Source organism: Jaculus jaculus, chromosome 4 (genome assembly GCF_020740685.1).
Source record: "Jaculus jaculus isolate mJacJac1 chromosome 4, mJacJac1.mat.Y.cur, whole genome shotgun sequence".
Lineage (NCBI taxonomy): Eukaryota > Metazoa > Chordata > Mammalia > Rodentia > Dipodidae > Jaculus > Jaculus jaculus.
This window is the reverse complement of record NC_059105.1, coordinates 70325741-70346401: the sequence shown is the minus strand read 5'-3', so window position 1 is coordinate 70346401 and position 20661 is coordinate 70325741. Positions and strand designations below refer to the sequence as shown.

Here is a 20661-nt window from a genome sequence, read left to right as displayed (position 1 = left end):
TCTGCTTGGAGGTTCATCCCAGTATCGTGGAATTGTCTACAACAGAGAGATTAGCATTTTTCAAATTGTATTCTACATAAAAGGGTCAAAGGGTAGATTTCAGACCTCTAAACCCTGATTCTACCACAAAACCTTATTTAAAATACACATACATATATAATATTTGGTTGAGGGAGAAAAGAATAAATAATTAAGTAATAAAATAATAAAGCTAAATAAAGACTTGGTAAATAATTTTTAAAGCAGAAGAATTTAAAAGATATCACAGTGGGGTTGATTTTTCTTACTTTGTTTGTTTTTTGTTTTTCGAGGTAGGGTCTTACTCTGTAACCCAGGCTAACCTGGAATTCACTATGTTGTCTCAGGGTGGCTTCAAACTCATGATGATCCTCCTACCTCTGCCTCCTGAGTTCTGAGATTAAAGGCATGAGCCACCACGCCCAGCTTTTCTTATAATTTTAACATTCCTTGAATCAATGACAGGCATATAAAAGATAGTGACTAGTGTGTCAATTCTATGCCAAGCATGCATGTAAGACATACTTTAATACCTGTGTCCTACTTTTCTCATCCTCAAATTTTATTGACGTGGGTTTAATGAATGAACAAATGAAAAGACAAATGTAAACATGAAGAATGATAGCCTTGCTGCCACTTAGTCTATGATGTGAGGGGCATCCCTCAACGTTGTTCAACCATGCTGCCATTCCCAGAGGCCTGCCTGAGATGGGGGGAGGAGCAGGGGATGTGCTATGGAGTGTCTTACTGCTCGGCTTATAAGCAAGGATCATTTTAAGGCCAGAGTTGCAAATCCAAACCCTCCAGGAGTCCTGGAGTCCTATCTAAAGTTCAAGAGAATGAAAGCTTTCAGAGTAAAGTGAGAAATAATGAAAAATGACTTTCCAGGGCTGGAGAGATGGCTTAGCGGTTAAGCGCTTGCCTGTGAAGCCTAAGGACCCCGGTTCGAGGCTCGGTTCCCCAGGTCCCACGTTAGCCAGATGCACAAGGGGGCGCATGCGTCTGGAGTTTGTTTGCAGAGGCTGGAAGCCCTGGCGCGCCCATTCTCTCTCTCCCTCTATCTGTCTTTCTCTCTGTGTCTGTCACTCTCAAATAAATAAATTTAAAAAAAAAAATGACTTTCCAGCTCTTAAAGCAAAGCCAAACTTGGAAATTTTCTTTAGCCTTTTGATTTTTACATGTTGGGAAATAATTCATCAAAAACTTTATGTAAACTAACACTAGTAAGTCAACAGTTCTTATTTTCTGGCTTGGGTTAGTAGATTTTTAAAAGAAATTTGTATTTAGGGCTGGAAAGATGGCTTAGCAGTTAAGGTACTTGCCTGCAAAGCCTAAGGACCCAGGTTTGATTCCCAAGGACCCACATAAGCCAGATACACAGGGTGGCACATCTGGAGTTCACTTGCCATGGCTAGAGGTCTGGTGCTTCCATTCTCATTCTCTCTGTCTCCTCCCTCTTTCTCTGTCTCTCTTAAATAAATAAATAAAATATTTTTAAAATATTTTATTTATATTATATATTAATATAACTCCAGATGCACATGCCACTTTGTGCATAAAGTGGCATCTGCGTCTGGCTTTACGTGGGTACTGAGGAATCAAACCAAGTGATTAGGCTTTGCAGGCAAGTTCCTTAACCACTGAGCAACCTCTCCAGCCCTGGATTAGTAGATTTAAATATGAAAAGATATGGAAAAGAGATATTATTTCCCAATGTAGGTGAAGTGGGCCAAAAAAAAAAGTACTAGAAGAAAGATATCAGGTGAGGAAGCAAAATTCACAGCTAGAGACTAAAACTCAGGAGAGTGAATCCTATCAGAATCACTTCTCCATGCTTTCCAAAGCTTTAGCAGACTGTCTCTTCCTTATCACCCACTGCTACCACCCACATGCATGTACACTCATTGTCACCCCTCCCTCAGAACCCTGACACCCTTTGGTTCTCCCTTCTGGAAATGTGAGAAACTGAAACTCACAGCTAATCTCATGGGAAAGCAGACTTGCCTAAAAGGAGCCAAATGCCTTTGTACGTCTTATACTGCCTCTGCAAGCAAGGAGTAGAGTTCAAATCTGATAGCCCCCACAGCCACCTTCTGCAAGGCTTCAAGTTTCTCCGCATTAACAAGTGTAGTGTATAGTTGGTAAAAAAGAACCACATGAATTCATCTCATTATGATCCCAGTGTGGTCTGACTTGTTCTCACAATTCTCATCAAGGGTGCATTCAATTCTTCTATTCCTTAAATCTGGACTGAGTTGTATGACTTTTTTTTTTTTGTTAGTACAAAGATGCATCAGAAAATGAGCAAATGGAGACGTGTAAGATGTTCTTAAACAGTGGGGTTGGCCTTCCTTTGTTATACTTGGGCCTTTAGACCACTGATGAAGAAAATGAGCTCACCTGATTGAGAGGCCACCTGGGCACAGACACACATGCAAAAGCCTCAGTGAGGAAGCTAAGGCCAGAAGAGCCACCTGCCAACCCACAGAATCTTGAGAAATAAAAAAAAACTCAGCTGTTTTAAGGTGGGATGGTTTGTCAGACAGCAAGAAAGCTAAACAAGAGAACCAAGACATTCTCTACAGAGGGTTGGTCTTGTGTGACCTTTGGGTTGATCTTGTATGGCCTTTCCAGTTTTCTCACCTGAACACATAGCTGAAATGGAGCCCTTCATGGGGAATTAAGTAACCTCCATATCTATAGGAAGCAGAATTTGTAATAAATGCAATGCTTTGGGAAAATGCAAAACAGAACCCATAAATATTCGCTTTCTTAATAGCTGTCTTGAATGACTTCTCTAGTTCAACCTCAAATACTTCTATAAACCGCTTCTCCATTCCAATTCCAGCAACTGTGCGGATGTTACCCAGGGCTTCACTGGTAATCTGAAAAAATGAAGAATAAAAAAGCATAGACAACTCATTTCATGACATTCCAACTGATATATGAATGGCAGAAAGTGGTGAAAATAAGAGCTAGGGGATCATCAGAGAACAGAGAAGTTGCTAGAGATAAATTCAAGCCATTGGTCACTTAAGTTCAATCTCTACTTAGCTCCCCTTTCTTGCATGTATGTATATGTGGATGGTGTAGTTAGAATCAGATGTCCCCACAAACTCATGTGTTCTGAATGCTTGGTCCCTAGCTGGTGGCAATTTGGGAGGTGGAGCCTGGCTGGAGGTGTGTTGTTGGGGCAGGATTGGGAGTGTTATAGCCAGCTCCTGCTTGCTAGAGTTAGCTCACTCTCCTGCTGCTGTTTTTCACCATCTGTGTGACAGATGATGTCTAGCTTCTGCTCATGCCATGCTTCCCCCTACTCTCATGAAGCTTCCCCTCAAGACTATAAGCCAAAATCAAACCTTTCCTCTTATCAGCTGCTTTTGGTTGGGTACTTTATCCCAGCAATGAGAAGGTAACTGAAACAGGTGGTATGTACGTGTGTGTATACATGTGTGTGTGTGTGCGTGTGTGTGTATTTAGACATATACCTGTATGGTGGTTTGACTCAGGTGCCACCCATAAACTTAGGTTTTCTGAATGCTAGGTTCCCAGCTGATGGAGATTTGGGAATTAATGCCTCCAGGAGGCAGTGTACTATTGGGATGGGCTTATGAGTGTTATAGCTAGTGTCCCTTTGCCAGTGTTGAGCACACTCTCCTGTTGCTATTGTCCACTTCATGTTGGCTAGGAGGTGATATCCACCCTCTGCTCATGCCATCATTTTCCCCTGCCATCATGGAGTTTCCCCTTTCCCACAAATTGTTCTTGGTGGGGTGATTTCTGCTACCAATGAGAGCCTGCTGCAGCAGCCTGTTTACATGTATGTGGGCACATATGTGTATATGCATGTATACATGTGCACATGCCTTTGTGGAGGCCATAGGTCAGTGTCAGGTGTCTTCAATCATTCTCCGCTGTACCTGTACATTCTCTCGCTGAACCTGGAGTTAGTAAGCCCCAGAGATGCTCTTGTCTTGCCACCTCCAAGCTGGTATTATAAATGTGTGTCACCACACCCAGCTTTGACACGGTTCTTGGAACCCAAATTAAGGATTGCATGCTTGACAGCCAACTCCCTAGTGCTCTACTTAGTTCCAACATGGCCTCGCTGCCTCTACTCACTGGGAAAAGAAAATGTAGGAAGAGATGTCCCAGGGTTGTCCTCAGAGGGTGGAGGATCACTATGAGTTCGAGGCCACCCTGAGAATACAGAGTGAATTCCAGATCAGCCTAGACTAGGGTGAAACCCTATCTTGAAAAACAACAACAAAGAACAAAGAAATAAAATTTAGGAATTTCTCTGGATTTTTGCCTTTGGGGACCTCTCCCAACTGAGAGTAAGAAACCCTTCTTAACTTGGCTTTCTGCTTTTCCTTTCCTTAACTTCACTCTCTCTTAAACCTTTCATTATTTACACTTTGTGTCTACTTTTTTGATTCTTTGCTAATAAGAGACATGAACTTGAAAGTCACTGGCATGGGAGTTCTTTGAGAGGCACTGGCTTGGGCAATTCTAAGACCACCCAGAGCCCAGGCTCTCAATTTCACAGCATTTTTGAGGTTCCAAAGATATGGAGAAAGGTAGGCTGGCTGGCTTCTTTAATGCCAATTCCACACTCATGCAGGTCTCTTCACTCTGCTCCTGCTCTCCTGGGGTTATCTGTTTGCCATCTATGACTCATCAACTTGAGTCGAAACCACAAGCTCTTTCAGAGTTCAGCTGCAACTCCTATCAGAGATCAGACTGGGTTTTCTTTCCTGAAACTTGCCCAGTTCTCCATCTCACACGCCTCACCTTTGAGCCCACCCCCTGCTATCTTCCCCTCCTTTTCTTCTCAACTGTTCCCAGGCTTGTCCCTGCATGGGTGAGCGCTTTCTGCTTAAGTAGATGCCTAATTTGTAAAAAGACCTGATCCAAGTTGCCACATGAATTTCCCCATGTTTTCCCCCTGGGACTTCTCCCAGCTGGGCATGGAAACTTCTCTTACCTTGAGAGCTTTTCTGCTTTTCTTCTCTGTTACTATTACTCTCTCTTAAATATTTTTTTTCATAATTTATACTTCACAAATAATCTAACCAAAAAAAATCTAATTTAAAATCAAACAAAAGTCTATCTATAGTCCACATGAGGTCCATATCAATGTTGTTGAATTAGAGCCCTGATCTTACCAATGGTACAAAATTGGGCTGCTTTCCATATTAGTGTCTGAAATGCTTTGGCTACTTGGGCCAGTGTCATATTCACTGTCTTAAAAGAGACAAAACCTAGGTCTGGGGAGATTTTTCAATGGCTAAACATTCTTGCTTGTAAAGCCTGCCAGTCCAGCTCAATTCCCCAGTACCCATGTAAAGCCAAATGCATAATGTGGTACATACACCTGGAGTTTGTTTACAGTGGCAAGAGACCCTGGTACACCCATTTTCTTCCTCTCTCTCTTTCTCTCAAATAAATATTTTTTTAAAAGATTTAAAAACCCAGATTTGAATGAATTTGTTAAAATTGAGTGTGTAAGCTATAGATGCTCAGGAGGCTGAGGCAGGAGGATCATAAGTTCAAGGCCTGCCTAGCATACAGAATGAGTTCAAGGCCATTTGTGCAACTTGGCAATAACTTATCTCAGTTTATTTTAGAAATATGAACAATTCTTAAAATTGAGGATATAGTGCAGTGGTAAAGAATATTCCTTAGCATGCTTAGGCCCTAGGTTCAATCCATAATATCAAAAAGAGTGCCTGTTGTGTGTAATTTGTTGTCTCTTTCTTCCTTCCGTCCTTCTTCCTTTCCTAACTTCCTTCCTTCCTTCCATTTCATTTGAGTCAGGGGCTCATGCAGCTCAGGTTGGCCTTGAACTCCCTATTTAGCTGAGAAAAACCTTGAGCTCCCGATTCTTGTGCCTCTCCTTTCCAAATGATAGAATTACAATCTTGTGCCACCACACTGGGTTTACTTATGCAATTTATTTTACCTGATAAATCTCTATGCCATTACCCCCTCATTTATCCCTGATGTCCAGGTATTAATTAGAATCATCTTTTAAAATTGATAACTAATTCCTAAATGTATTTAAATCATAAAATGCAATTCATGACTCTGCTTAGGAAAGGCATTTGTTACAAGCCTAGAAAACCTAAAGTATGAAAAATTGTATGCCACTAAAAAGTTACTAAGCTCTTCTCTGTGTAGATAGCAAGACTGAAAAGCATCAGTAGGAAAATGAACTGTCTACTCCATCAAATAAGCATACAGAGAGTTGGGACACAGAATAAGTCTTGGAGAAGAAATCAAACATGTAAGCATCTATGTTTGCCTCACTGTTTCTCTTTGCCTGGCAAACCTATGCATCAAAGCTTCTGACACATACATCTCTTTGCACTCATCATTTTAATGGTTTGCTGACACCTACTCAGTCATGAGTAGAAAATTAGGTCTGATGAGATTACCTGTCCTGCCCTTTCCAGAGCCTTCTTGTCTTGAGCCGCAAATCCCGTCAGCATTCTTGTCTGTAGGACTCCTGATAGAGCCAAGAAAGGGAAGAAACACACGACAACCAGGCTGAGCTTCCAGCTAAAGAGGAAGGCAATGATCATGGCCACAATGATGTTAACGAAGGAATTGACCAACATCCCAATTTGAGAGCCGGCAGCCTGCAAATCAAAAGCAACCAAACCATCTCAGAAATACAGTTTCACCTTCCCTGAAGGTCTGGTGGTTAGGATTCAGCGCTGCCAGACACAGTCTCTTCAACCAAATGCTACTATGTAGAAGGCTATTTTGCAGCAAGAGATGGGGTTCTTTTTATTTTGTGATAAAATATACTTAACAATAGTTAGCATTTTAGCCACTCAAAAGCATTCACAATAGTGTGTAGCCATCACCACATCTATGCCCAAACCTTTCCATTATCTCCAACAAAAATTCTGTTACCCACTAAATAATGGTCTTTTCTTCCAACCTCCACAAGCTATTGGTAATTTCTATTCTATTCTCTGCCTATACAGAATTACATTTCCTAAGTAAGTAAAACTATATGGTATTTGTTCTTCCATGTCTGAGTTATTATACTCAAGCATAAGGTTTTCAATATTCACCTACATTGTTGTACATATTAAAATTTCATTCCTTTTGAAAGTCTATACATTTCATTGTAGGGAGAGAGAGAGAAAATGGGCACACCCGGGCCTCTAGCCACTGCAAATGAATTCTAGATGCATACACCACCTTATGCATCTAGCTTTTCCTGGGTACTAGGGAATCAAACCTGGGTCTTTAGGCTTTGCAGGCAAGTACCTTAACCTCTGAGCCATCTCCCTAGGCCTTAAGTGGGTTATTTTAAAGGGTGAGATTTCATAATGTACTTGAAGGTCAGATTAATAAATGTCTACTTTGTTCATTCATAGCTTCTCAGAAGGTCATCTATTGGCTAATATTATTTTGTGGGTGTCAAAACTAGAGCAGCCTGTTAGAGATTAAAGCAACTCTAAGTATGGGCCACATATATCTCAGGTACCTGTGCATTTGGCCTGCCTGAGAATATCCACACATTAGGTTTGTGATAATAGTGCTAAGTACTTAGGGAAGACTAATACTTAGTCTGTAACTATTAAAATACTACAATAAAATAGTACTTTGATTTTCATTGAAGATAGCTTGTTAATAAGTACAAAATTACATGCATAGCTATTTGGTCAATGCAGATGGATGTAACTCAGTGGTAAAACACTTGCCTTGTCTTGAGTTAAATTCCTAGCATTGCAAAAGGAAAAAAACATGCTCACAGTTAATATGGATGGATAAAAATAGATTTTATCCTAGAATATTCAGGACCACTATTGTAATGATTAATGCTGTAATGAAAAGGACTAATATGCAGAACATGTGAAAAATTCCAAAAATTAACAAGAAATAAATAATATAATAAAAATGATCATATAATCTTAAAAGAAATACAAATGACCAATAACTATATGAAAAACTGTCAGATATATATGTTAGTCAGGGAAGTAAAAATCAAAACCATAAAGAGAAAAAATGACAATTCAGATGCAGACAAAAAGGAACCCTTACACAATGTTGGTAAGAAATGGAAGTTCTTCAAAAAACTAGAAATAAGGACTAGAGAGATTGCTTAGAGGTTAAGGCACTTGCCTGGACCAAGGACCCATATAAGCCAGATGCACAAGGTGGCGTATGTGTCTGGAATTCATTTGCAGTGGCCAGAGTTCATCTGCAGGCCCTGGTACACCCATTTTCCCTCTCTTTCTGTCTCTACCCCACCTCTGCCTCTTTCTCTCTCACTCTCACATCAATAAATAAAAATAAAATATTTTAAAACAACTAAAAATAGAACTATCATGCTATCTAGCTATTCTACTCCTATGTGTATTTCTGAAGGAAATAAGATTATAATACAACAGAGATACCTGCATGCCTATGTTTATTGCAGCATTAGTGACAATGGATAAAATAATCCAATTATGTGTGCACCAACAAGATGAATGGATAAAGAAAATGTGGTGTGTGTACAAAATGGAATGTCAGTCCAACAAAGACAATGAAATGTTATTGGTAACAAAATGTATGAAAACAGAGACATCGTGTTAAGTAAAATAAGCCAAACACTGAAAGATGAGGATTGCATGTTCCGTCTTGTTTGTGAAAGATAAGAAAAAGCAGACACACAAAAAAGTTGACCTCTAATAGGCATTACAAGGGAATGGTAAGGTTATTGTGGGATGTGGTCAATTATAGATGAAAGGTAAAGGATATGATCAACACAATATATGCATGTGAATCCCATTAATTTGTACAATTAATTTGTCTTCACAAGAATAACAAAATAAGCACTAGTGTAAAATTATGTGTTGCATTATTTTTAAATTCCTATTGTAAAAAAGGAGACAATGGAAGGTACTTATGATCAAAATACATCATGTACAGGTGGGGGAAGGGAGGGTATTACCATGGGATAATTTTATAATCATGGAAAATGTTTTAAAAAATTGAGAAAAAATAAAATAAAATAAGATTTTTAAAATATTGGTAATTTTTTAAAAAATCATCAATAAAATGTTTAAATATTCTATTGTATGAAAATACCATCATGATTTTTTAGGGGAATAAGGATTGTCAAACCCTATGTTGAATGATTCCAAGTCTGGAAAAGATATGAGTCCACAGAAGAGGCTCAGGTATCAAAAGTGATATGCTTATAGGAACTTCCTCTAACATGATTTTGTGTTCATTAATATGTTCCCATACCATTTTCTGTATTTTGGTTAAGCTGGCCAGGAATACAGCTCAGCATTATTGAATGCAGTGAAGTTTTATTTCTCCCAAGAGCTTCATAAATCACACTTAAAAAAAAAAAAAAAAACACCTTTTTCATTCAGGAAAGGAATAGAGATGTTGGAAAGCAAATTTGTCTCTTATCTCTAAAATCCAAATCCCTGGTTTTATAAAAGCTGATCTTTCATCCATGTGTTAAGTTTCTTGAAAAAGACTGTAGGTTCTGGGATTTAGAAGCCATAGCTTGTCTCCGAGTTACAAAGACAGCTCTATAAAGTCTTTGGGGGTCTGGACAGCAAACACCTCTTTCAGTTACTATTTTGTAAGATGGATCTTTCAACAATGCTTAGAACAGCTTGTCTCACTGAGAGTAATCCCTCCTGGACACCTAGGAAAGGAGGCTTCTACATACCTGTTGCTTCCACTCTCAGGTGGAGCCTAAGCTTTAGTATGAAAAAGAGCTGAGAAAAATTATGATACATATCACATCACTGATTCTAGACTTCCCAGCGGAGACTGTACATTAGCTGCTATTTGTCAACATTACAGATGGTGGAACATGTGGCTTGGGGTGGCCCAATCCCACTAGTTCTTATTCTAGAGAAAACACCAGTGATTGACAGAATGTTTTGTAGTACGAACATCTACACCATGTAATAGTCCTGAACACTATAATCTGAATGGTTCTATAAAATTCATATTGAAACCTAATCCCCTCTATTGTGGTATTAACAGGAGAGAATCTTTAGCACTTATTAAGACTCTGCCTTCATGAATAAGATCAAAATCAGTATAATGCTGTTTGGTAAATGTATATATTATACCCACCAAACTACCCACTAAGTACTTATGTTTAGGCCCATATATTAGTGATATTCTCACTGTTGGTTAGAGAAGTTTCTCTTCTCAAAACTCATCAAAGTGCTCAGTAGAAGAGACAGTAGAGTGATCAGCAGTAAATGGGACATCTCTATCATACCCTCCAAGGCTCAAGAACTATTGCAAAAGAGGTAATAGAAAGAATGTAAGAGTCAGGAGCTGGAAAGATGGCTTAGTGGTTAAGGCACTTGCCTGCAAAGCGAAATCACCCAAGTTTAATTCCCCAGGACCCACGTAAGCCAGATGCACAAAGTGGTGATGTATCTGAAGTTTGTTTGCAGCAGCTGGAGGCCCTGGTATGCCAATTCTCTCTCCTTTCTGTCTTTCTCAGATAAATAAATATATACGTATATATAAACTTGGAAATAAAGAATGTAAGAGCCAAAGGAAGGTAAGGGGGTGCTTTGAAATACTGTCTTCCAGACTGTGGCCATAGCATTCATGACCTCATCATGGTGGATGCTACCTACACAAGATCTGCATGATATGAGGGGGGATGAGGACATCAAAATGGAAGATGGACTAGTTGGAAGAAAGAGTCCCATGGAAGGATGATAGAGGAGGAGAGAAAAAGGAGGACGGTGAAAGGGGATTATAATCATTGTATGCTGTGTATATGTATGCAGGTTATCAATAAAAATTTAAGAAAAATAATTTACATGAATGCAGTTAGTATTACTCTTAAGTTGACATCTCACTATTTGAGTATTTTTTAATATTTTATTTTTATTTGTTTAGTTATTTGACAGAGAAAGAGGGAGGAAGAGAGAGAGAGAGAGAGAGAGAGAGAGAGGGTACTTCAGGGCCTTCAGCCACTGCAAACAAAGTCCAGACACCCGTTCCTCCCCCTTGTTTATCTGGCTAACATAGGTCCTGGGGAATTGAACCTGGGTCCTTTGGCTTTGCAGGCAAATGCCTTAACTGCTAAGCCATCCCTCCACCCCTATTTGAGCATTTTTAAGTATCATGCATAAGGAAGCATCAATATCTAAGGATTAATAATAATGTATCCTTAACAAAAGTGCATGGCAAAAAAATAAAGAAATATTAACAATTAAATCCAATGATCTAATGATCTAAGTTTATTTCATGAGTACCCATTAAAATAATTATAGTACAATTGTATCTTAACTTCTTTATGTTACTTAGTCCAGGGCCAAAAGAGTACTTTTTATTATGAATATTTTCTATTTGATTAACATACATAAATGTAAAAGCCCATAAGGCTGAACTTTAATTAGTCCTTTATCTTTCCTAGCCTTGTATATATATCAGAACTACAAGAAGAAGCATATGTATACTGCTATGCTTAAAGTGCAAAATCCTCCAAGTATGTACAATATTTTAATATAACAAGCTCTGTTAGAGGAGGAAAAAATGTTGTAAACCAATAGTTTTTCCTTAAACTTATAGTTCCCTCCTTTTAACTGCAAAAAAATAAAATTAAAAATATATGTAGCATAAAAGGAACCACAGGGAGAAGCCAGCTCCCTATTACCCTCCTGCCATGTGAAGATAGAACAAGAAAACGTCATCTTTAAAATATTTTACTTATGTATGTATGTATTTATTGGAGAAAGAGGCAGACAGAGAGAGAGAATGGGCAAGCCAGGGTCTCCAGCCACTGTAAACAAACTCCAGATGCACATGGCACCTTGTGCATCTGGTTGATGTAGGTGCTAGGGAATGGAACCTGAGTCCTTAGGCTTCACAGGCAAGCACCTTAACCATTAAGCCATTTGTCCAGCCCCCCAAAAGTGTCATCTTTAAACCAAAGAGAACAGATCTTCACCTGTTCACAGCCTGCTAATACCTTGAGCTTGAACTACAGAGCTATGAGAAATTAATTTCCAGCATTTGGAAATTTCCTAATCTAAGATATTTTATTATAGCAGACCACATGGACCCAGACAAGTCCATAGCTTACCCCTTGAACTTGAGAGGCATCTGTAGCAAGCCTTGTTGTCAGTACTCCAGGGTTATTTCTGAGGTCATCAAACCAGCCAATATCTTGCCCTAACATCGCCATGAAGCCAAATTTACGCAGCCGTTTTGTGAGGAGCTCACCAGATTTAGCAAAAGTGTAGCCCTAAAAACATAAAAGAGTCTTTAGTGAGACTTTACCATGAAATGAGAAAAAAAAAAGCCAAATTACTTAATGAAAATTAAAACTCCTTACCTGCAGAAATTGGGTCAACATGGACACACAACCCATAGCTACAAAAAATAGGCACATGCCATAAATCTCTGATCTTTGTTTTTCTTTATCAGGAAGTGAAAAAGTCTATGGAAGATAGTAAGCAGAGAAAAAACTTTATTATTATAAACAATAACAAAATTAGTAAATTCAAAGATATTCAAATAAAACTTCTTACCACATCATTTCACATTTGTTCAACCCCACAGAAAGTACACTAGAGTGACCTTCAAGGTATACTAAGGACACGGTGGATCATGACATGCCAAAGTCATCAATGTGATGACTTTGCACTGCATATGACACTATAGTAGGAGACATTGATAACAGGGAAAGGTGGGTGTATTCATGAAAGTTCTGTAAGTTCCTCTTTCCCTGTGAACCTAAAATTACCTTTTAAAAAACACTTCTAAGGGCTGGAGAAGATGGCTTAGTGGTTAAGGAATTTTCCTGCAAAGGCAAATGACCCCGGTTTGATTTCCCAGGACCCACATAAGCCAGATGCACAAGGAGGTGAATGCATCCGGAGTTTGTTTGCAGTGGCTGAAGGCCCTGACGTGCCCATTCTTCCTCTTCCTCTTCCTCTGTCTCTGTCTCTGTCTCTGTCTCTCTCTCTCTCTCTCTCTCTCCCTCCCTCTTTGTCTCTCTCAAATAAACAAATATATTAAAAAAAAACACTTCTAAAATGACTTCACTTAAATATCCTAGTATTTATACCAAAGCTAACTATGATCATTATGATGATATATTTTTAATCCCCTATGGGGCAGGATGCCTGTCAAATTAAAACTAGCAGTAACAATTACAGAAGTTTTGTGTTGTTTTTCTACTTTATTTAAGCAATTGTGCTGGCTTTTCCCTGACACACATGAAAAAAAAAAAAATCAACTAATTAGGCAGAAAAAGAAAGTAGGGAGAAAAGAAAGAAGGGAAGGAAAGAAGAGAACAGATAAACAGAGACCCAGAAATTTGGAAATGTTAAGTCTGGGGCAAAACACAAAATACTAACTTCTATGTTGCTCAAATTATGGATGTAAGAAAAATATTATTCATGTTGAGATATCTTATCTGTTATTAGTTGTATACAAGTAAACTAGTTTATAAATATCCACTATTCCCTTTGTATATACATTTAAAAACCAGAAGTCCTGGAACAGAATGGCAGAGCTGCGTCTGGGAAAAGGTCTATTGAAACTAAAGACTCTTTCTACATCACAGCTAACAGACTGTGTGAGTGAACCTGAGAATATATTCATGATTCTGCCTTTGTTAAGGGATAAAGAGATAACCAGCAAAAATGCTGTAATTCTGGGTTTCATCTAAAAAATCAACATGTGGGCTGAAGGGATGGTTCAGTGGTTAAGGCGTTTGCCTGCAAAGCCAAAGGACCCAGGTTCTATTCCCCAAGACCCATGTTAACCAGATGCACAAGGGGCACATGCATCTGGAGTTCATTTGCAGTGACTAAAGGCCCTTGTGTGCCCCATTCTCTTTCTCTCTCCCTCTCTCTTTCTCTGTCAAATAAATAAATAAATAAATAAATAAAATATTTAAAAAGTAAAAAATAAACATCTGGGGCTGGAGAGATAGGTCAGCGGTTAAGGTGCCTGCCAACAAAGCCTAAGGACCCATGCTCGACTCTCCAGGTCCCACGCAAGCCAGACGCAAGTTGACACAAGTGTGCAAGGCCGCACATGTGCTCTAGGTCTACAGTTCGATTACAGTGGCTGCAGGCCCTGGCGTGCCAATTTTCTCTCTCTCTCTTTCTTGCTCCCACAGATGGTCTCTCACATTAAAAAATTTAAAAAATTAAAAAAAGAGTGAGACTCTACCTCGGGGAAAAAAAAGCTGGCTGGGCATGGTGGCGCATGCTTTTAATCCCAGCACTTGGGAGGCAGAGGTAGGAAGATCACCATGAGTTCAAGGCCATCCTGAGAATTCAGAGTGAATTCCAGGTTAGCCTGGGCTAGATCAAGACCCTACCTGGAAAAAAACAAAACAAAAAAAAGGACTGGAGAGATGGCTTAGCACTTAAAGCGCTTGCCTGTGCAGCCTAAGGACGCAGGTTTGATTCCCCAGTAACCACATAAACCAGATATGCATGGAGGCGCATGTGTCTGGAGTTCATTTGTAGTGGCTAGAGGTCCTCACTCTATCTCTCTCTCTGTCTCTCCAGTAAATAAATATTTTTTTTTTAAAAAAAAGGGCCAGTGTTTTGGGCTTGGCTCAAAAATAAATAAACATCTGGGGTGTAGGCTTTAATCTCTCTGCTTCATGCCCACTCTGTGCCCATGCCTCCCTGCTCAACGATGGTCTCCTTCCTGCTAGCACGGCCTTTGGAGAGGGAAGAGCAGGCAGCATGCGCTTGTCCTCCGCCCTGCCCCAGCACCAGCAAAAGTGACCAGGGAACAGTAGGTTTTTTTGTTGAATAATGAATGTGATTTTGCTTAATGCTTGAAAATTCCACTGGGGAAAGTTTCATAACTGGCATGGTCTTCCTGAATCTCTAGCACGGTGTCAGAAGGAGACAATCAGGGCTGGAGCGATGGCTTAGCGGTTAAGCGCTTGCCTGTGAAGCCTAAGGACCCTGGTTCGAGGCTTGGTTCCCTAGAACCCACGTTAGCCAGATGCACAAGGGGGCGCACGCGTCTGGAGTTTGTTTGCAGTGGCTGGAGGCCCTGGCACATCCATTCTCTCTCTCTCTCTCTCTCTCTCTCTCTCTCTCTCTCTCTCTCTGTCACCCTCACATAAATAAATAAAAATAAACAAAAAAAGGAGACAATCAGTAAATGTTAAGTGAATAAAAGAACATTTTCTTGATATTTGAATATCATAGATAGTAGGAAATTAAGGAATATGAATTAATTATTTTTAAAGATTTTCAGCATCTTCATTTCATAGTAGATTGTGGTACCTCATGATAAGAAATTCAGCAAACCAGAGTTGAGGGTCCCTGTGTTTCCAGTTTCTTATCCCACTGAAAGTACCACAATTTCCTCACATTACACTAGGAAGCTGGTGACATTTCTATGCAGACTATTTTATTTGTAGACTATTGAGGTCTTTCAATACAACTCATGCCTATGGGGAAATTTTTTCTTGTGGCCCTGATTTCATCAGAGAGTGATAAAGGAGAAATTTACCAGAGTGTGCACACTTGTGTGTGTGTGTGTGTGTGCTGATAACTAATTTTGGGATAATGAGGTATGGTCAGAACCTGGCTCTACCATCATCACCCTGGCTGGATTGAGTCCTAACTTTAGCACTCTCTATCCTAGTTCTTTGGGTCTTGGCTTGCTACCTTATAAAATGACAATAAGAAGAATGCTTGTCTCCTGGGCTGGAGAGATGGCTTAGCAGTTAAGCTCTTGCCTGTGAAACCTAAGGACCCTGGTTTGAGGCTCGATACCCCAGGACCCACGTTAGCCAGATGCACAAGGGGGCACACGCGTCTGGAGTTCGTTTGCAGTGGCTGGAGGCCCTGGCTCACCTGTTCTCTCTTTCTCTGCCTCTTTCTGTCTGTCACTCTCAAATAAATAAATAAAAATAAAAACAAAAAAAATCTAAAAAAGAATGCTTGTCTCTAATAGTTTTCAGGAAGCATGAACAAACTGTATGCATAGTGCCTAATAAGTGCTTGTAGTTATTGCCATAGCAATAGCCATGTGTAAAATATCAAGATTTATAGAAAGTGAAAAACAGAAATAAGTTGCTGCCTTCCCACTTTTGCTTTTTCTCAATTCCTGCTCAGTCCCCCTTTCAACGCAATCAGTTGCAGAGCAAAGATTTACTAACACCTGCTATAGAAGCCGGGTTTTGTACCTCATCTGTGCAATACAATGAAAAGTTGCTCTGAAAATCTTTTGTATGATTCAACAAACCTGTTTGCATTCTAGTTTGATCTGCATTCAGGCAAACTGTGCCCTTTCAAGCTTTGATCTGTAGCTATGATACCATTTTTCTTTCTACAGGTGACTATGAGCCCCGTCAGACCAAACAAGAGTGCTCAACTTCGTCTTCTTATCGACTGTGTGATGGAGACTCAATTTTCCATCCCTTTACAATTGGGGGGCAGGGAGAGCTAACAAGAGGGAGTTAAGCATGTTAAAGCAAATTGGTGACTTGTCAGACATGGCAATAGCCACAGATTCAAAAACAAAGTATGAACAGAACAGAGTTGTCCAGCTGCTTGCTTACCCCAAGAAGCTGGCTGAATAAAAAGGCATAGATGGGGGTGACTGCCCCATTCATGGCTGCACACAAAGCCCCCACCAACATGTAGTGCCACTCGGGAGCATTGAATTTCAGAATCCTTTTAACTGGGACAGGGGTAACTTCTTCCTCAAGAATGTCCTCGTCCTTGGGGAGAGAGAGGGTACATTCATTACTCAGACATGCACATAGACCCTTGGCATTCACGGATTGAAGTATCATAGCTCTGCTATGGTGCCTTCAGAGGTCTCTGAGATGTGGTGACTTGCTGTTTGTTGAGAAATGGTTTTGTAGCTGGGGGAAGCGGCGGCGAAGTGACCCTAGGGGACTACTCATCTGGCGGTGAGTCCATCGTGCTCATTTCACACCCTCTTACTGATTTTCAAGGACTAGTAAGTATGTTGAATCTTTGAGAATAATAACGTTTCATTACAAGAAAAAGATCTGGGCTGGAGAGATTGCTCAGTGGTTAAAGGCACTTGCTTTCAAAGGCCTATGGCCCAGATTTGATATCCTAGGACCCACATAAAGCCAGATGCACAAAGTGACACATGCACTTGGAGTGTAGAGTGCCTATACTCACTGTCTCTGTCTTTCAAATAGATAAATGAAAATATTTTCAAAATGAAGTAAAAATTGATTAAAATCCCTTGTGATGTGTTTATGCATGGGAAAATCTAAGATATTTTCAAGATATGCTTTTCATAAATAACAAGCAAAGCCAGGCATGGTGGCACACGCCTTTAATCCCAGCAGTTGGGAGGCAGAGGTAGGAGGATCGCTGGGTGTTCGAGGCCAGCCTGAGACTACACAGAGAATTCCAGACCAGCCTGGGCTAGAGTGAGACCCTACCTCCAAAAGCAAAATTAATAAATATATAACAAGCAAGACTGTATAACCTAGTAACTGACATTTAAAGTTCTGAGGTATGTGCGAAATAAGACAATTTAAACAATTGGCAGTTATTCTTTTTTGTTTTTTTAAAAATTATTTATCTGTAAAGAGAGAGAGAGAATGTGTGTACCAGGGCCTCTTACCACTGCAAATGGAGCCCTGATACATGTGCCACTTGACATGGGTACCTGGGGAATTGAACCCAGTCCATCAGGCCTTGCAAGCATGCGCCTTTAACCACTAAGCCATCTCTCCAACCCACTTATTCTTTATTTGTGTTTTCTTTAGGTAGTGCCCACAAGTGATTCTACATTTGAATATTCAAATCACATATTTTTTTCCACAAGGAATGCAAATTAGTGTTTTCCCATTCTGATATTTTTAGTTGGCATTAAAGTATCAGACATTCAGGCTGGAGAGATGGCTTAGCGGTTAAGTGCTTGCCTATGAAGCCTAAGGACCTGGGTTCTAGGCTTGATTCCCCAGCACCCATGTTAGCCAGATGCAAAAGGGGGCGCACGTATCTGGGGTTCATTTGCAGTGGCTGGAGGCCCTGGCGCATCCATTCTCTCTCTCTCTCCTCTCTCTCTCTCTCTCTCTCTCTCTCTCTCTCTCTCTCTCTGCCTCTTTCTCTCTCTGTCGCACTCAAATAAATAAGAATAAACAACAAGAAAAAAAAGATTTTTAAAGTATCAGACATTCAGTAAAGGCAAATATTATATTTAGAACCATATTGCCATATCTTTCTCTTTGCTATAAATATTACTCAGTGCTGCTATCAATGTCCATTTTTTAAATAATTAGTTAAATTTGTTACCCATTTTGAGAAAGGATTCAAGTTGGGATATGTGTGTGTGTGTGTGTGTGTGTATATATAAATATATATATATATATATATATATATATATATATATATATATATATATATAAGCCCTTTTTGTATCAAAATACACAAAAATAGGAGCTGAAGAGATGGTTCAGTGGCCAAAGGTGCTTGCTTACAAACCCTACCAGCCTGGGATTTGATTCCTCAGTACCCATATAAATCCAGATGCACAAAGTGGCCCATGCATCTAGAGTTCATTTGCAGTGGTTAGAGGCCCTGGCATGCACATTACTCACTCTGACTCCCTCTTTCTCTCTCTCTCTCTCTCCACAAGTAAATAAATATGTTTTAAATATACAAAAATATTTAAATGAAATTCTCTATAAAACTATTAATAAATGTTTTTAGTAATATGTGTTACTTTACCATCTAGGTAGCTGAATTTTCAGGAATAGATAACAACAAAGATATTCAAAAGCTTAAACTTTACTCACAAAGTCAAAGGCCGTAATACCAAATCCATTTCAATGAAAGTCTGGAGCAATGTTCATTTTATTATAACTACAAGTTAAGAAAAGATCAAGGAAGGCACCTCGAGCTGGTAATGAGTTTGTCTTCACCTCCTCTCGGCCACCTTCAGCATTTACACTTTGTCACTGGTACTCACTCACACAGAAGATCCTCCTGCCAAGACTTGCATTTAACTGAATTTATATTTAGCTACCTAGAGGGTAGATTACCATGTTACTGGAAACGCTCATTAATAGTTTACAGATCACACTTCTACTTTAGTAGGCCTAACATGTAAATCTCGATTTTAAGAAATAATCAGGCTGGTGAGGTGGCTTAACAGTTAAAACTCTTGCTTGCAAAGCCTAACAGCCTGGGTTTGATTCCCTAATACCCACATAAAGCCAGGTACACAGAGTGGGGCGTACACTGAATTCTGCCTTCTCTCTGATGACACTGAAAAGCAGCACTACCCACACAGCCTGACAAGATGGAACCTTTCTTGACTTTCTTATACCCAAAAGGTATTCCTAACTTAAATCAATAAGGTGTCTAAGAACACTATGAAAACTTTTTTGTCTGGTAGCTTAAAAAATATATTAGGTGTTTTGAGGCCGGTTTTGAGACAATTTGCAGTGAAAACTGGCCTCAGATTTGCTATATAGCTCAGGATAACCTTGAACGTCTAAGTCTCCTGCCATCTCCTCCTCCCGCGTGTAGGAAGTCCTGGTGTGCCCCAACACACCCAGTTTTATGTGATGTTGGGGTTCAAATCCAGGGCTTTGTGCATGCTGGGCAAGAACTCTACCTAATGAGCCATATTCCCAGACTCAGCACAGTTTATTTCAAGATAAACTAATTAGAAACATACAGTTAACTTGGATAACTTCTTGTCTTACTGCACTTAAAAAAAAATCACCTGGGCTGGAGAGATGGCTTAGCAGTTAAGCGCTTGCCTGTGAAGCCTAAGGACCCCGGTTCGAGGCTCGATTCCCCAGGACCCACGTTAGCCAGATGCACAGGGGGCGCATGCGTCTGGAGTTCGTTTGCAGAGGCTGGAAGCCCTGGCGCGCCCATTCTCTCTCTCTCCCTCTATCTGTCTTTCTCTCTGTGTCTGTCTCTCTCAAATAAATAAATAAATAAAAATTTTTTTAAAAAATCACCTTACAGGAGATTGTACCTAGCTCTTCCACCAAGACTAAGTGAAAAAAAAAATACCTAGAAAATCAGTCTTTTGACTGAATTTCATTTCATAAATGAACAGTAGTAGGGGAATACAAGAAAACAGCAAAATGTAATCAAAATCATTTCATAAAGAAGTATTTACCTCTGATTTTGAAAAACTGATTATAAAGGAGATAAAAGTCTAAGAGCAGATCAGCTCCTGACATGGACAGGTATAATGATCAAGTTTATGTGTGCTTCCTCATTGAAGGGCTTGTACATCTACACGCAAGGCTGATACATTCTTCTATAATATATTCAGAGGACTTGTCAACATTTCCATGGCAGGAAGACTGACTATCTTATGATCATCTTTTCAACCCTAATATGGTACACAGCACATTATGAATGTCCACTAATGTTTACTGGATAGAAGAATGAGTGATGTTCTGTGCCCATGGGAGAAACATACACTTGAAGAGTTACTTAAAAATAGTGCTTAAGCTGGGTGTGGTGGCACACACCTTTAATCCCAGCACTCAGGAGGCAGAGGTAGGAAGATCACAGTGAGTGATATGGCATAGTGAATTCCAGGTCAGCCTGGGCTAGAGTGAGACCTTGAAAAAAAAAATAGTGGTTAAGGATGTTGGAGAGATAGTTTAGTGGTTAAAGAGCT

The 20661-nt window shown here is 39.7% G+C and overlaps 1 protein-coding gene across 5 annotated transcripts in view; it reads right to left on the bottom strand.

The window, feature by feature from the left end:
- The window catches only part of Abcb11 (ATP binding cassette subfamily B member 11), an 89436-nt gene that overhangs the window by 20402 nt on the left and 48373 nt on the right, over window positions 1-20661 (bottom strand). For 3 of the 5 annotated variants that reach the window (XM_045147831.1, XM_045147835.1, XM_045147834.1), the window contains exons 18-23: window positions 19393-19400; window positions 16577-16738; window positions 12362-12466; window positions 12110-12271; window positions 6459-6662; window positions 2662-2903 (exon numbers count right to left, since the gene is read on the bottom strand). In XM_045147831.1, coding sequence (XP_045003766.1) covers window positions 2662-2903; window positions 6459-6662; window positions 12110-12271; window positions 12362-12466; window positions 16577-16738; window positions 19393-19400 — 883 coding nt within the window. The remainder of the gene's footprint in view (window positions 1-2661; window positions 2904-6458; window positions 6663-12109; window positions 12272-12361; window positions 12467-16576; window positions 16739-19392; window positions 19401-20661) is intronic. The other 2 variants (XM_045147830.1, XM_045147832.1) reach the window with 1 other exon arrangement.